At 42.7% G+C, this 16,357-nt stretch overlaps 1 protein-coding gene across 1 annotated transcript in view; it reads left to right on the top strand.

Moving 5' to 3' along the window:
- The window catches only part of LOC122551133 (piwi-like protein 4), a 161,072-nt gene that overhangs the window by 62,188 nt on the left and 82,527 nt on the right, over positions 1-16,357 (top strand). Inside the window, exons 8-10 of the mRNA XM_087987788.1 lie at positions 310-436; positions 1,719-1,836; positions 11,968-12,079. Of these exons, the coding sequence (XP_087843914.1) occupies positions 310-436; positions 1,719-1,836; positions 11,968-12,079 (357 nt within the window). The remainder of the gene's footprint in view (positions 1-309; positions 437-1,718; positions 1,837-11,967; positions 12,080-16,357) is intronic.

Here is a 16,357-nt window from a genome sequence, read left to right as displayed (position 1 = left end):
CATTAAATGTGAATGGGTTACTGTTGCTAAATATTCTAGAATGATAGAGGTATAATTTTTAACATAGTGTGTGTGTGTGTGGGGGGGGGGTGGGGTGTGTGTGGGGGGGGTGGGGTGTGTGTGTGGGGTGTGTGTGTTGGGGGGGGTGTGTGGGGGTGTGTGTGTGTGTGGGGTGTACTACATTGGGGTATAGTAGAGCTCACAGATTTACTATCATATCTTTTGAACTATCATCATTGAAAATTTCTGTTACTATATATTTATTTTTAGGATTTTGTTCAATATTGTCTTTATTTTTTGTGTACACAGCAATATGATGCCTCCATCACTGATCTGAAACAGCCAATGCTAGTCAGCTGGTTAAAAAGTAAAAATCGTTCCATGGATGTGGCCCCACGTCTAGTTCACCTCATTCCAGAGTTTTGCTACCTTACAGGTAACAAACAAAAGATTTCTAACCAAATAATCACGTACTGAACATATACTTATTGAGTTAATTATGAATCTGAATTTAATTAACTTTATTATCATGTACTCAGATCAGTACAGTGAAAACTTTACAAGTCACCACTTACAGTGCCATATTAGGTACAAAGGTTCCAAGGTACAGATTCTTCAGTACAACTGCTTATGAAAAAAGCATTAGAAAATAAAGAAATAAGAAATCCAGCATTGCAGATTGTTGAAATAAATTAGGAAAAAGAGAAAAAGCTCAGAGCAACCATCTTTCCAACCGAGTCTACATTCGCAGCTCACCTCCACTCTGCACCAGATCCTGACTCCAGACCACGCCACATTTCATCTCCGGGCTCTTGAGGCTGGGAGACTGCTCTGGAATCAGCTCAAGGCTGAAGTCCACATTGAGGCCATGCTGGGCCAAGAGGTCACCTCGCCAGGGAGGCCACCACACCAAGATGGGAGACCTGTTGGTTGTCCAGTTTTAACCTGAATTGCCTACCCTTGGGTTGGCCAACTGTTAATTTTCATAATCAGAAGGCAGGCAAAATGAATCTTCTTTCTTACTGTATTGTATAGGCACCAGAAATTTAAGCTTTACTTCGAAGTGTAGCTGATTTTGCAACTTATTTATGGTGTACTTTTAACCCAATAAGATGTCTTATAGCACTTTGAAGAAAAATGATAAAACAAAATAGGGCTCCTACCATATAAGTAAGCCTTAGGTCCAAAATAAGATCGTGGCCAAAGAGGGTGGTTTTAAGGAGTAACTTAAAGAAGGAAAATGAGGTAGAGAGGAAAAGAGGTGTAGGGAGGAAAATCTAGAGCATGGGTGTTACTCAAATGTTGGCATAATCATCAGTGGTGGAGAGATCAAGATTGAGATTGCTCAATTGGCCAGAAATAGAGGGTTGCAGACAACGTAGATGGTTAAGAAGATGGAAAAGACAAGACAAAAAGAGATGAGGACATGGAGGCGTTTAAAAACAAGGATGAGAATTGTAATATCAAAATGTTGCTGAGCAGGGAGTTGTGTGGGTCAGGAATATCACAGTGGGTAGATGATTGGGATTTAGATAAAATCCACTGGGTTCAGTGTGGTTCTCAAACAATCATAGGTTGCTTACCACTTGATGTTGAGTATATTTACCATGTCTGATGTTTTCAGAATAACTTACCTTGAAGTGAAATTCAAAGTAAGATTTATTTTCCTTGCAAAAATAACCATATTGATTTATTTTGCGGTAATGTGTTATCCACAGGGCTAAGCAACCAGGCTCGCTCTGATTTTCGTATAATGAAGGATTTGGCTGCAGAAACACAACTGTCTCCTCAAAAAAGACAAAAGAGATTGCATGAACTAATTGATAATATTCAGAGGTAAACAGATCATTCATAGGACAAATCTTTAATTCTATTTTTAAATGTAAATTTTGAAAAACAGCAGCCAGGTAGTATTTTGTGATTAGTTTGTTACTTTGTATGCTAATGTGGAAAAGGGTGAGTTATGTTAGTTCTAGGAATTGAACATTCCCATTTTAGGAACTGGACACTTTTAGCGCGGGGTTAGCCCAGTTTATTATTGTGTATAACTTTTTCTAATTATCCACAGTAACATTGTTTCAAACTTGTAGGAGAATCTCCGAAATGCTTGATTTGATATTTACTTAGTCCAGAAGCAACTTCAAGATGTTTTGTCTACAATTTCGGCACGGTAACCTAATGATGATTTTACTTATAATTTTTACCAGTTAGGAAGGAAAGACCAAGTTTTACCTGGTGATTCACAAGTGGGCCATTGACTTGAAAGTCAAACCTGTTTCTCTCTTCAGCTGTTGGCCTGCTGAGTATTGCCAGTATTTTCTCTTTTTATTTCTGTTGCTGCACAACTGAAAATGAAGTAAACTTTTCTGCAGCACCCATGGGCTGCAAGCCCAGAGATCATTGGCCAAGAGCACCTCAGCAGTCAGAGCAACAAGATAAACAATCTGGCTGTGCTTCTGTTGAAGGCACTGAGGATGAATTACATTGGACCACATACATACTAAGAGAAAACAATTTTAATTTGCCAAAGATAGGTGTTCGAGTTATGCTGAAAAGTTTTCTTTTGTTAATAAGGCACATAAAATTAAATTTGTTTACATGCATCAGTTCCATTGTGAAGTACTAAGTAGAAACTCAAGTTTTAAATTTCCTCAGGAGACAGTATGGTGTGGGTAAAATCAGCTGATATGAGTGGTTCAGCCATGCCCATTATCTGCCTACGTTCACTGGAATGCGAACCACCTCCTATGGTCTCCTACCTTTGAACCAGTTCTATATCCAAATAGCTAGTTCTCCCTATATTCCATATGATCTAACTTTGCTAATCAGTCTACCATGTGGAGCCTTGTCAAACACCTTACTGAAGTACGCGTCTTTCTGCCTTCATGAATCCTCTTAGTTACTTCTTCAAAAAACTCAATCAAGTTAGTGAGACATGATTACCCATGTTGGCTATCTTTAATCAGTGCTTGCCCTTCTAAATACATTTAAATCCTGTCCCTCAGGGTCTCTTCAACAACTTGCCCACCACTGATGTCAGGCTCAATGGTCAGTAGTTTCCTGGCTTTTCCTTACCAACTTTAGACAGAATAGTGAAGGAGTTTGGTATGCTTGCCTTTATTGGTCAGTGTATTGAATATATTGAGATCATGTTGCATTTGTACAGGACATTGGTTAGGCAACTTTTGGAATGCTACATTCAATTCTGGTCTCCCTGCTATAGGATGTTGTGAAACTTGAAAGGGATCAGAAAAGATTTACAATGGTGTGCCCAAGGTTAGAGGGTGTCAGCTATCAGGTGAGGCTGCATAGGCTGAAGCTACTTTCTGATGGGTGGCCTTACAGAAGTTTATAAAATCACAAGGGGCAGAGATACGGTGAATAGCCAGGGTCTTTTCACCAAGCTAGCACAGTCTAAAACGAGAGGTCATAGGTTTAGGGTGAGAAGAGAAAGATTTAACAGTGACCTAAAGGGCAACTTTTTCAAGCGGAGGGTGTTGTGAATATGGAATGAGCTAGGCACAATTACAACATTAAAAGGCATCTGGATGGGTATATGAATAGGAAGAATTTGGAGGAATATGGGCCAATTGGAAGGAGATTAATTTAGGATATCTGGTCAGCATGGACGAACTGGACAGAAGGGTCTGTTTCCATGCTTTACAGCTCTATTACTGCAGAGTTAACTACTGCATTTCCTAAATTAGTCTGCTATATACATACCCACTACAGAACAACCATTATAATCTGAACAAGATGGGCGGGAAGTATTTTGTTCGGATAACTGATCAGGGTTCCCGGGGTGGCAGCAATAGCAGGAATAGGGCTCCCGTGGTGGAGCCGCCAGGCAGGACCAGGGTTCCCGTGGCGGCAGCAATAGCAGGAACAGGGTTCCCGTGGCGGCAGCAATAGCAGGAACAGGGTTCCCGTGGCGGCAGCAATAGCAGGAACAGGGTTCCCGTGGTGGTAGCAGTAGCAGGAGCAGGGTTCCCGTGGCAACCCTGTTCCTGCTCCCGCTGCCAGCCCAGGCTACCTGCTCTTGCTGTGCTTTTATTTAAATTTAATAAAAGTTTTAAGTGATGTTGAGATCTTGTTCAGATAATCCGAAATTCGGATAATTGATGTTGAGATAACCAAGGTTGTTCTGTACTCTCATAATATGGTCCTGTATTAATTCAGTTTGCACATCCACAATAGTACTCTTAGTTGATGGTTTATAACTTTATATGGAGTTAGAAAGGTAAGGACAAGCCCATTGATGACTCAGATTTTGCTGTACCCTCATTTAAGGGCATATCCCATCTCTGTGAGCTGCCTGCCAATCTGAAGGCTGACAGTTTTCCAAGCCCAATAGCACCAAAAGAAGCTGAGGCCACGACTGGGACTGCAGCTAGTCCCCCACGAGGAGGATTACTGCAGTCTGAACAGCAAGCTAAGTGAACAGTTTTCTGGGACCAATTAAATAGGGAGAGTTAATAAGATGGCTGTAAATGTTCATGTGAAAATGAGGGATAGAAATGGAAAATTAGGGAACCATGGATGACAGGTGAAATTGTGAGACCAGCTAAGAGGAAAGAAGATGCAACTGAAAACACAAAACTTTGGAAGAATATTGAGAATGTAGGACCAATTTGAAATGAGGAATTACGATGGCTAAAAGGGATCATGAGATATCTTTCGTGAACAGGGTTAAGGCAAATCCCCAAAACCTTTTATTCATATATAAGGAGCAAGAGGGTAATAAGGGAAAGGGTTGGCCCAATCAAGGACAAAGGAGGAAAGTTATGCATGGAGTCAGAGAAAATGGGTGAGATTTTTAATGGGTTGGACATGACAGATGTCTCCACAACCACCTGATGATGGAGCAGTGCTCTGAAAGCTAGTGCTTCCAGTTAAACCTGTTGGACTTGGTGTTGTGTGATTTTTAACTTTCGTCATGACAGATGGTGAGGTTAGGGATAGATGTTTGATTACTCTAGGTCAAGTCGCCATAAGGAGGGAGGAAATGTTGTGTATTCTAAAAGGAATTAAGGTGGACTGGTCCCCAGGTCTGGATGGGCTCTGTCCCAGGTTTACTGAGGGAAGAAAGACAGAAAATGGCTGGGGCTTTAACAGATACCTTTGCAGCATCGTTGAAAATGGGGAAAATCCCAGAGGACTGGAGAATTGCTAATGTTGTCCCCTTGTTTAAGAAGGATAGGAAGGTTAATCCAGGTGTTTACAGACCAGTGAGCCTGACGTCAGTGGTAGGGAAGCTACTGGAGAAGATACTAAGGGATAAGATATATACCCATTTGGAAGAAAATGGGCTTATCAGTGATAGGCAGCATGGTTTTGTGCAGGAATGGCCATATCTTACAAACCTAATAGAATTCTTTGTAGAGGTGATGAAATTGATGAGGGAAGGGCTGTAGATGTCATATACATGGACTTTAGTAAGGCATTTGATAAGGTTCCCCATGGTAGACTGATGAAGAAGGTGAAGTCGCATGGGTCCAGAGTGTTCTAGCTAGATGGATAGAGAACTGGTTGGGCAACAGGAGACAGAGTAATATGGAATGGAGCTTCTCAAAATGGAGACCTGTGACTAGTGGTGTCCCACAGGGAACCATGCTGGGACCACTGTTGTTTGTGATATGTACAAATGATTTGAAGGAAGGTGTAGGTTACCTCATTAGCAAGTTTGCAGATGACACTAAGATTGGTGGAGTAGCAGATAGTGAAAGGGACTGTCAGAGAATACAGCAGAATATAGAAAGGTTGCTGAGTTGGGCGCAGAAATGGCATATGGAGTTCAATCTGGACAAATGCAAGGTAATGCATTTTGAAAAGTGCAATTCCGGAGTGAATTATACAGTAAATGGAAAAGTCCTGGGGAAAACAGATGTACAGAGACATCTGGGTGTTTAGGTCCATTGTTCCCTGAAGATGGGAACGCAGATCAGTGGAGTGGTGAAGAAGACATACGGCATGCTTTCCTTCATTGGATAGGGTATTGAGTACAAGAATTGGCAGGTCATATTACAGTTGTATAAGACTTTAGTTTGACCACATTTAGAATACTGTGTACAGTTCTTGTCGCCACATTACAAAAAGGATGTGGATGCTTTGGAGAATGTGCAGAGGAGGTTCACCAGGATGTTGCCTGGTATGGCAGCTGCTAGCTATGAGGAGAGGTTGAGTAGATTAGGACTATTTTCATTGGAAAGAAGGCAGTTGAGGGGGAACCTGATTGAGGCCTTCAAAATTATGAGAAGTGAAGACAGGGTGGATAGCAAGAAGCTTGTTTCCCAGTGTGGAGGACTCAATTACTAGGGGTCACAATTTCAAAGTGGGGGGGACACTTTTAGGGGAGATATACATGGAAAGCTCTTCACGCAGAAGGTGGTGGGTACCTGGAATGCATTGCCAGTGAAGGTGGTAGGCTCGGAAATGATAGTGTCATTTAAGATGTATCTAGACAGATACATGAATGGGCAGGGAGCAAAGGGTTACAGATCCTTAGAAAATAGAGGGCAGATTTAGATAGAGGATCTGAATCAGTGCAGGCTTGGAGAGCCGAAGAGCCTGTTCCTGCGCTGTAATGTTCTTTGTTCTTTGAGTTGGATGTGAACATAGGAGGTAGTGTTAGTAAATTTGCAGATGACACCAAAATTGGTGGATAGTGGACAGCGAAGAAGGTTCACCACAGTATAACGGGATCCTGATCGGATGACCCAATGGGCTAAGGAGTGGCAGGTGGTGTGTAATTTAGATAAATGTAAGTTGCTGCATTTTCGAAAAGCAAATCAGGCAGAACCTATACACATAGTAGTAAGGTGCTGGAGAATATTGCTAAACAAAGACACCTTGGAGTCTAGGTTCATTGTTCCTTGAAAGTAGAGTCAAAGGTACACAGGATAGTGAAGGAGGCGTTTAGTGTGTTTGCCTTTGTTGGTTAGTGCATTGAGTATAGAAGTTGGGCTATCATGTTGCAGTTGTACAATTGTTGTTTCGGCCACTTTTTGGAATACTGTGTTCAATTCTGGTCTCCCTGTTTTGAAACTTGAAAAGATTTACAAAGATGTTGCCAGTGTTAAAGGATTTGAGCAATAAAGAGAGGCTGAATAGGCCGGGCTATTTTCCCTAGAGCATTGGTGGCTGAGGAGTGACCGTATCAAACCTTATGAAATCAATCCAGAGATGGGCAAGTGAGATGAGTTGGCCATGCTAAATTGTCCATAGTGTTCAGGGAATTGTAGGTTAGGTGCGTTAGTCAGGGGTAAATGTAGAGGTTTAGGGGATGGATCTGGGTGGGATACTTTTCGGAGGGTCATTGTGGACTTGCTGGGCCGAACGGCTGGTTTCCACACTGTAGGGACTCTATGATTCCAGGATACTGTGTAGGACGTGGATAGGATGAATAGCTCATTGAGATTGTTATCAGATGGTAAATTATGAGGGCTTTCTTCATCCTGCATCTTTAATCCTCACTTCTGTCTGACATTGTGCATATCCTAACACATTCCTTTCTGTGGAGGACTGAGGTTTCTTTATGTCCTAAAAGTCGAATATTCAATCAGTTGAAGAATGTGAAGTAGTCAAAGATGCTGTGTTGCTGCAGAATGAAGGCATCATGGCAACTCCCAAGAATCTGATGCAAAATTGTTGATCTTGTGATTGCGCACTATCTGCACATTGATGGAAGGTAATTCCTGTTGGATGTCATACTCCCTGTCTTGCAATATGTTTGCAACCAATGGCAACATGTATCCATGGGAAGTCAATTACAGATGTATCAAACTTCAGCTCCTTCCATAACACAATGTACAGTAACCATGGTACCAATCTTCCTTGTGTTCCTTGTATATGATTATCTCCACACTTTACCAATTCTCAGCAGAAAGGAATGTGTTAGGATATGCCCAACGTCATACAGAAGTGAGGATTAATGATGCAGGTTGAAGAAAGCCCTCATAATTTACCATCTGACAATAGATGAGCTTTCAGCGAATCAGTTACCCCGACACTGGCATTTCCTCTGAGGCCATGAGCATCATGACATAGTTCATCAACGATATTTTTGAGTACTTCACTTAGGAGGCTTCCCTCCTAGCCCATTACAAGTAGCACTGCACCATCAGCATCTGGGAGATACAGACCCCCACATGCCTGCTGCTGTCTGGGGAACTAGTCAAGAATGCCACAACTGAGGGAACAAAGGCAGTGACCCTCTTCAAATGAAATACCTCATTGTATTGAAAAAAAAAGACAAAGGGAACCAAGAAAGCATATTTTGCATAGGCATGGTAATTTAAAATTACACCCTGAATGGCAACACGTGAAACAATCCTTATTCTCTTCCTTATGCTTTAATAATTCTGCCAGAAATCAACAAACGTTGATTATCTTCTTCCAGGTTTCCTATGATTATGGATTAATTTGTTTGACCAGTGGAGTAAAATAGATGCAAATCAGGAGGTGGATTTATAATCCACATGCTTTTACTTTTCTGATAAGAAAATCAGGCGGAAGACAAAGTAGAGTGTTGCTTCACTAGCATCCATTTGGAATCTTAGAAATTATACAGTAGCGCCTCGACTTACGAACTTAATCCATTCCGGGACCCAGTTCGCGAACCGAAAAGTTCGTGAACTGAATCAATTTTCCCATTGCTCGGATATTTCCGGAGTCTTTTCTCTTTTTTGTCTCTTGGAGGTTGGTGATGCCACAAGAAAACGATCCAGAGAAACTTGTTTTTTTCTTTGTTGCAGAATTTTCTGAAAATGAGACATCACATTGTCATTTAAAATGTTCACTGCTCTGTTGGTCACAGTTTTGTTAGGGTGATGCCTCTCAACAAAAGCTTGCACTTCACTCCATTTGATACAAATGTCTTTGATTTGAACACTGATACATCTTCCCTCTCTTCTTTCTCCTCTCCAGAATGCTCCTGCTGCATAACCTTCACCTGCTCCTGTTGCAATTCAACAAGATCTTATGTGCTGAGTTCTTGTCTGTGGTCCTCCACCAGCTCCACCACATCATCCTCATTGACCTCCAAGCCCATATTTTGGCCCAGGGTCACAATCCCGTCCACTACATTTACTGATGTCTCCTCCTCAAAACCCTCAAAGTCTCTCTCAGGTACACAATCTGGCCAAAGTTTCCTCCAGGCCGACTGCAACATACGGAAAGAGACCTCGTTCCATGCCTTATCAATAAGGCTTAGGCAGTGGAAGATATTGAAGTGGTCCTTCCAGTATTGACAAAGGGTCAAATCTGTGTCGTTGGTGATCTGGAAACACCTGGCGAACAGAGCCTTCGTATATAATTTTTTGAAATTTGCAATGGCATTCTGGTCCGTGCGTTGGATGAGAGGAGTTGGATGTTGGGAGGAAGGAACTTTACTTTTATGAAGTCATATTCAATGTCCAAGTCGTCTTCCAAATTTGGAGAATGGGCAGGAGCATTGTCCATTACTAGAAGACACTTAAGTGGCAAATTATTTGTTTCAAGATATTCCTTGACAGCTGTGCAAAACCATTCCATAAAAATCATTCACGTGACCCAAGCCTTGCTATTCGCCCTCCACATTACCGGGGTTTAGCCTTCAACACATTATTGTGTTTAAAAATGCGAGGATTTTCAGAGTGGTAGACTAATAGAGGCTAAATCTTGCAATCCCCACTTGCATTCGCGCACAATGAAAGCGTTAACCTGTCCTTCATTGGTTTGTGGCCCAGTAGTGCCTTCTCCTCTTGGGTTATGTAGGTCCTTTTGGGCATTTTTTTCCAGAAAAGTCCAGTTTAATCACAGTTAAAAACTTGATGTGAGACATAAACTTCATCTTCGACAAACTTATTGAATTCCTTCACAAAGTCCTCCACTGCCTTTTAGTCCAAAGTGGCCGCTTCTCCATGCCTTATTACACTATGGATTCCAGTTCGTCGACAGAATTTATCAAACCAACCTCTGCTGGATTTAAATTCTTCAACGCTAGCAGTACTTGTACTCGGCGGTGTCACCAACAAATCATGGTGTATGTGTAGAGCCTTCTTGCAGATTATCGTCTTGTTAACACTATCTCCAGCAAGCTCTTTTTGATTTATCCAAACTAATAATAATTTTTCAACCTTGTCTAACAATTTAGGCCTTAGGCCTGTCATGAGTGATGTTGCCTTTAGTGCCTCTTTGTTCTTTAGGATAGTACACATAGTCGATTTTGCCATGTCGTACTGCATAGCGAGGTCAGATACGCGAGCACCATTCTCATGTTTAGCTTTTCCTTCTTCCCTTCTACAGTAATACGTTTAGGCTTCTTAACACCACTAACACTACCACTTTTCACTTTTGTGGGAGCCATAATGAGGGCTAGTTTAATGCAAAAAACAAAATAAAGCATAAGAATGCTTGGAATTTGGACGTTCACAGCGCGCACACGCCAAAGACGAACTGAATGAGATCACACGGGGCCCGAAAGCTTTTGCGTTCAAAGCGCGTGTAGATAGGCAGAACAATGACAATGAAACCACGGGCTTTTTGCGTTCGTACCTTCATTCGTACCTTGAATTTCGTTCGTACTTTGAAGCAAAATTTTACTTACAATCCTGTTCGTAAACTGATTTGTTCGTGAACGGGGTCGTTCATATGTCGAGGCACTACTGTATATTGTATACACAGAAGATGGCCAAAAGATCCATTTATACCAGTGTTGACTCTTTGAAAGTGCAATCCAATGTGTTCCACTTGTCCATCCTTCCACTATGACCAATGACAACAGACCAGATTTCTCCAACAACAGTCAGTTTGGAACAAATGCAGGCAAGTACAAAAGAGATGGCCATCAGCTCATTCTGTCAGAGGTCCTGCCCAAGTTTCCACCCTATCCAATCTTCGCAAGGATGGAGGACAGTATGGAACACAAAACTCCTCTGTGCCAATTAAACTCATCATAAGCTCGTTAAAAGTTCGTCTCTGGCAACTTTGCAAATTTTCCTGGAACAGTCAGAGTTTAGTAACCTGTCAATTTCAGAGGTCACATCGGGATGAACCATGGAGGTGTTTGAAAAATCAAATATAAAAGCTTTTCAGGGTTTATCCCTTTCAAGTTAACTTTGTAGCAGTATATCATAAATCAGGACAAGACACAGAGTTAGGAGCTCAGCCATTTCAGGGGATTCTCACCCTTTTACGATCAATGAGAGGACATCAGAGCAGTCGGCAAGGAGGCTTGGACTCCGTCACAGCAGCAGGAAAGTTGAAGCTGGAAGTAGATGTCGTACTTAAGAAATTCAGATCATTAGAGCTGAGGAATAGCAGCTCACACAGGAAAGAAAGAGCACGTGACATTAAAAGGCCAGAGGAGAAGGACAAAGGGCAAAGAGGAGCCCCAAACTGATTTCAGGGGCAAAGAGCTATGAATAACTGAGAACTAGTGGTGAAGGCTGTTGCAACACTCTAGGAAGATGATCATAGATGTCTGTACCCTTGCCAGCTGTGAGCCTCTGCTTTTTCTCACAGACAATTGCACACTGGTACATCATCTAGATGACAAATGTTGCCTTGACTCAGGATAAGGTGGTCTCTACCTGACACCCTCCAGGAAAAGGATATTCTTGCTACTCCTCACTCATTACAGGCCTGTGGCACCCCTTTGCCAACTCAGGTCCCTGTGGTGTAGTATCACACTACTACAAATATCCTTCCTGAGGACAGCCAGTAATTTCTGTCATGGCTGCCTTGGGTGTCTGAAAACTTCCTCCATTCCTGTCTCAATAAGCTGTAATTGGATAGGATATGCAACTCCGATCAATTATGGGTTTATATTTGGGAAAATATGAACCTATGTTCGGCTGGAGTTACATTGCTGAAATAAAAACAAGCTGATTCCTATTTCCCATCTGCAAGGTTTAAATCCTCCGACTGTGTCTCTTTACTGGCAGACATACAATAAAAGCATAACATTTTGACAATGCATTTTTACAGAAATAAAGTAACACGGACTGAGTTGGAAGGTTGGGGATTACACCTTGATGAGCAGATCTCATTGGTAGGCCGTGTCCTTCCTCCTGAGAAAATTCATATGTTTGATCATTCAGTAAGTATTCATCTTGTGTTAACATCATGAAGTTTTTAGAAGCAAAATCTTTTTAAGTTGTGCATTTAAACTAGAACTTCAGTGGACTATTCAATTTATATAAAATGTAATATTGCATGTAACAATCATGTTTTACTTTGAAAGTCTGTAGTCCTGTACTTTGTCTAAACCACACCTTTAATACCGTGTTTTCTTTTTACATCAAAGCATTAAGACAAGAGAGTTGAAATTACCAGTTGAGATGTTATCTGATGATTGATTTTGATATCCAGCTTAAATTCCTTTCTGCATCATTACAATCGGTATTGCTACAATGTTGGCTGTGATTGAGCGACCATGAGTCCAAAACTGGCATTCTAAATTGACCCACAGCTGGACACATTGGGGCCGACAGAAAATTGTCCAAATTAAACAGTAGCCAGGAGCTCTTGGCTGCAGAGAACAGTGGAAACCAAGGTCAAAGAGGTTGTGTATTGGAGAAGTGTCGAGCAAACTTTCTGATGCCATGACTGTCTGAGAATGTGCACTTTACATCTCCCCACATTGCAATATTTGGGAAATCCTAACATGGTGTTTTCTTTTCCTTTATTCTTTCATGGGATGAGGGTGTGCTGGCCCAGCAGCATTTATTGCCTATCAATAATTGCCCAGAAGACAATTAGGTGTCAACCACATTGCTGTTGGTCTGGAGTTGCATGTAAGCCAGACCAGGTTAGGATGGCTGTTTCCTTCCTTACGGACATTAGTGAACCAGATGGGTTTTTTTGACAGTGATGATGGATTCATGATAATCATTAGACACTTAATTCCAGATTTTAAAAAATTCAAATTCTACCACCTGCTGTGACAGGATTCGAACCCAGATCCCCCAAAACATTATCTGAGTTTCTGGGATTAGCAGTCCAGCAGTAATAGCACTGGGAATAAGAATATTTTGTTAATAAAATCAAAATGAATTGCAAACTGAATTCTGTGTCCCCTTAGTTTAGATCAGAGTGGTGCTGGAAAAGCACAGCAGGTCAGGCAGCATCCAAGGAGCAGGAAAATCGACGTTTCAGGCAAAAGCCCTTCATTAGGAATAGAGGCAGGAAGCCTCCAGGGTGGAGAGAAGGTGGGGCTGGGGAGAAGGTAGCAAAGAGTACAATAGGTGAATGGGGGTGGGGATGGAGGTGGTTGGTCACAGAGAAGGTTGCGGAAAGGAAGCAAAGAGTACAATGGGTGAATGGGGGTGGGGATGGAGGTGATAGGTCAGAGGGGAGGTTGGAGCGGATAGGTGGGAAGGGAGATTGGCAGGTCATGGGGATAATGCTGGGCTGGAAGCTTGGAACTGAGGTAAGGTGGGCGGAGGAAAAATGAGGAAACTGGTGAAATCCACATTGATGCCCTGGAGTTGAAGTGTTCCGAGGCGGAAGATGAGGCGTTCTTCCTCAAGGCGTTGGGTGGTGAGGGAGCAGGGGTGGAGGAGGCCCAGGACCTGCATGTCCTCGGCTGAGTGGGAGGGCGAATTGAAATGTTGGGCCACAGTGGGGTTGATTGGTGCAGATGTCCCAGAGATGTTCCCTGAAGCACTCTGCGAGGTGGCGTCCAGTCTCCCCAATGTAGAGGAGACGGCATCGGGAGCAATGGATACAATAAATGACATTGGTGGATGTGCAGATGAAACTTTGATGGATGTGGAAGGCTCCTTTGGAGCCTTGGATGGTGGTGAGGGAGGAGGTGTGGGCGCAGGTTTTGCAATTCCTGCAGTGGCAGGGTAGGGTGCCAGGACGGGAGGGTGGTTTGTTGGGGGGTGTGGACATGACTAGGTAGTCACGGATGGAACGGTCTTTGCGGAAAGGGGTGGGGAGGGAAATATATCTCTGGTGGTGGGGTCCGTTTGGAGATGGCGGAAATGTCGGTGGATGATATGGTTAATGCGAAGGTTGGTAGGGTGGAAAATGAGGACTAGGGGGGTTCTGTCTTTATTACGGTTGGAGGGGTGGGGTTTGAGGGCGGAAGTGCAGGATGTGGATGAGATGCGTTGGAGGGCATCTTCAACCACATGAGAAGGGAAACTGTGATCTCTAAAGAAAGAGGCCATTTGGTGTGTTCTGTGGTAGAACTGGTCCTCCTGGGAGCAGATACAGCGGAGGTGGAGGAATTGGGAATACGGGATGACATTTTTGCAGGAGGTAAGGTGGGAAGAGGTGTAATCTAGGTAGCTGTGGGAGTTGGTGGGTTTGTAAAAAAAAATGTCAGTGTCAAGTCGGTTGTCATTAATGGAGAGGTCCAGGAAGGGGAGGGAGGTGTCAGAGATGGTCCACGTGAATTTAAGGTCGGGGTGGAATGTGTTGGTGAAGTTGAACTGCTCAACTTCCTCGCGGGAGCACGAGGTGGCACCGATGCAGTCATCAATGTAGCGGAGGAAGAGGTGGGGAGTGGTGCCAGTGTCACTACGGAACATGTTCTACCTAGCAGACAAAGAGACAGGAATAGCTGGGGCCCATACGGGTGCCCATGGCTACCCCTTTAGGTCTGGACTGACAAGAGCACTTGGGTAAATAATTTTTAAATTGATCAGTGTTCAAAGCATGGTCAGATTTCTAAAGTTTCATAATCACTGAAAAATTACTCAAGCAATGTGTAAATTGGAATAGAGATATGAAATTCAGATGAGTTAGCACATGGTTTAAGAGCCGTTGCGGGAAAGAGAGTTTTCTTTTCATGGGACAAATGCTGAGTCAGGTAGGAGCTGTGCAAATGGGATGTGCTCCATCTGAACCAGAAAGGAAAACTGAAAATGTTGGAGAAATTCAGCAGGTCTGACAGCATCTGTGGAAAGAGAAACAGAGTCTGATATGACTCCTCCAGAACTCTCCCTCATAGCCCTACACACGGATGAAAAAAACCACCATTTCGACTGGGACAACACATCTCTCCTGGGACAGGCTAAGCAAAGACATGCCAGAGAATTCCTAGAGGCCTGGCACTCCTACCACAACGCCATAAACAAGCACATAGATCTAGATGCCATCTATCAACCCCTCAGAAAATGAACAGGAAATGACATCACCACAAACCCCAGGAACCCCATCCAGGAGAAAGATATAAATAGAAAGCAGGAGACAACAGCTTCGCTTCAGTTGGAGGTCGCCACTGATGATGTTACCTAGCCAGGTAATGGAACGTCTGGATATTAAACCTACAGCTCAGATAGCAAACCTACACCCTAAACCTCAACCTGAGCTACAAACCTTCACAAACCTTGCGAGGAGGTAAATCTTTTAAACAAGTAGGATGGGGGAAGAGATCTACAAAAACTTAAGCAATGAACAAAATAGAAAAAGAGATCATATAGCAGGTTAAAAGGAAAATGTAAATGGCCAGTGAATAAATACTCACAGAATGGGAGTGTAAAATTGTGGTTAAAAGTAAAATAGTCCTTGCAGTTTCTGGATCCCATTGAATTGGGGACCCAAGGACCAGGTTATCAATGTCCCTCTCTTGGGAAAGCTAGATGCCGTCTCATGCTACATCTCTATACTGAGGGTGTAAACAACATATCCAACTCTACTATTCAAGATTTCATTGCTCCCACCCAGAAGGATCCGATACATTGATAACCGTTCCTCTCTCTGATACAAAGCTCCATGTTCGGTTGGAGAGAATGGCCTTTGTTGCCCACTCCCTGTTGAAGAATGGGTGGAATGGGATTAGTCCTCTCAAGACATAAATGATGGGAAGAGTTTTCTGTGGAAGTTCTCTTTTCCTTCCCCCTCTTTCTCGCCGTTTATTCCATTTGTTAATTATTTTGAAGATGCAGAGACACTGCAACCATAGCTCCTTATGCATATTTGAGTCACTAAATGTTGTTGCCTTTCTAATATATGCTGCACCTCTTCAAAACACAATCCACAGAATTTCTAATAACTTTGCCGAAGCATAAATAAGCCAAAAGGGCCACATGTGCAAGTTAGTTAGCATTTTAAATAAAAATGTTCTGGGAGGATTCTGATACTATTGAATGTCTGTTCGTCTGAAAATGATTAACACACACAATCAGTGTGCATCCACAGACCAGGTCAATGAAACAAATGGACCAAAGTGGACATATATGTGTGAAGCTGAATGAGATGGGCAAGGTCCTCCATGAATATTTCTCCTCTGTGTGTATCATGGAGAAAGACATGAAGACTTGGGAAGTTGGGGTGGTTAGTGGTGATATCTTGGGCGCAGACTATATCATAGTCGAAGAGGTTTTGGATGTATTAGAATGTATGAAGTTGGATAATCTCCAGG

This window comes from Chiloscyllium plagiosum, unplaced genomic scaffold (genome assembly GCF_037043375.1).
Source record: "Chiloscyllium plagiosum isolate Xiang-an unplaced genomic scaffold, Cpla_swu_hap1 HiC_scaffold_6, whole genome shotgun sequence".
Classification (NCBI taxonomy): Eukaryota; Metazoa; Chordata; class Chondrichthyes; order Orectolobiformes; family Hemiscylliidae; genus Chiloscyllium; species Chiloscyllium plagiosum.
Note: the sequence above shows the minus strand (reverse complement) of the source record. Positions and strands in the feature narration are given on the sequence as shown.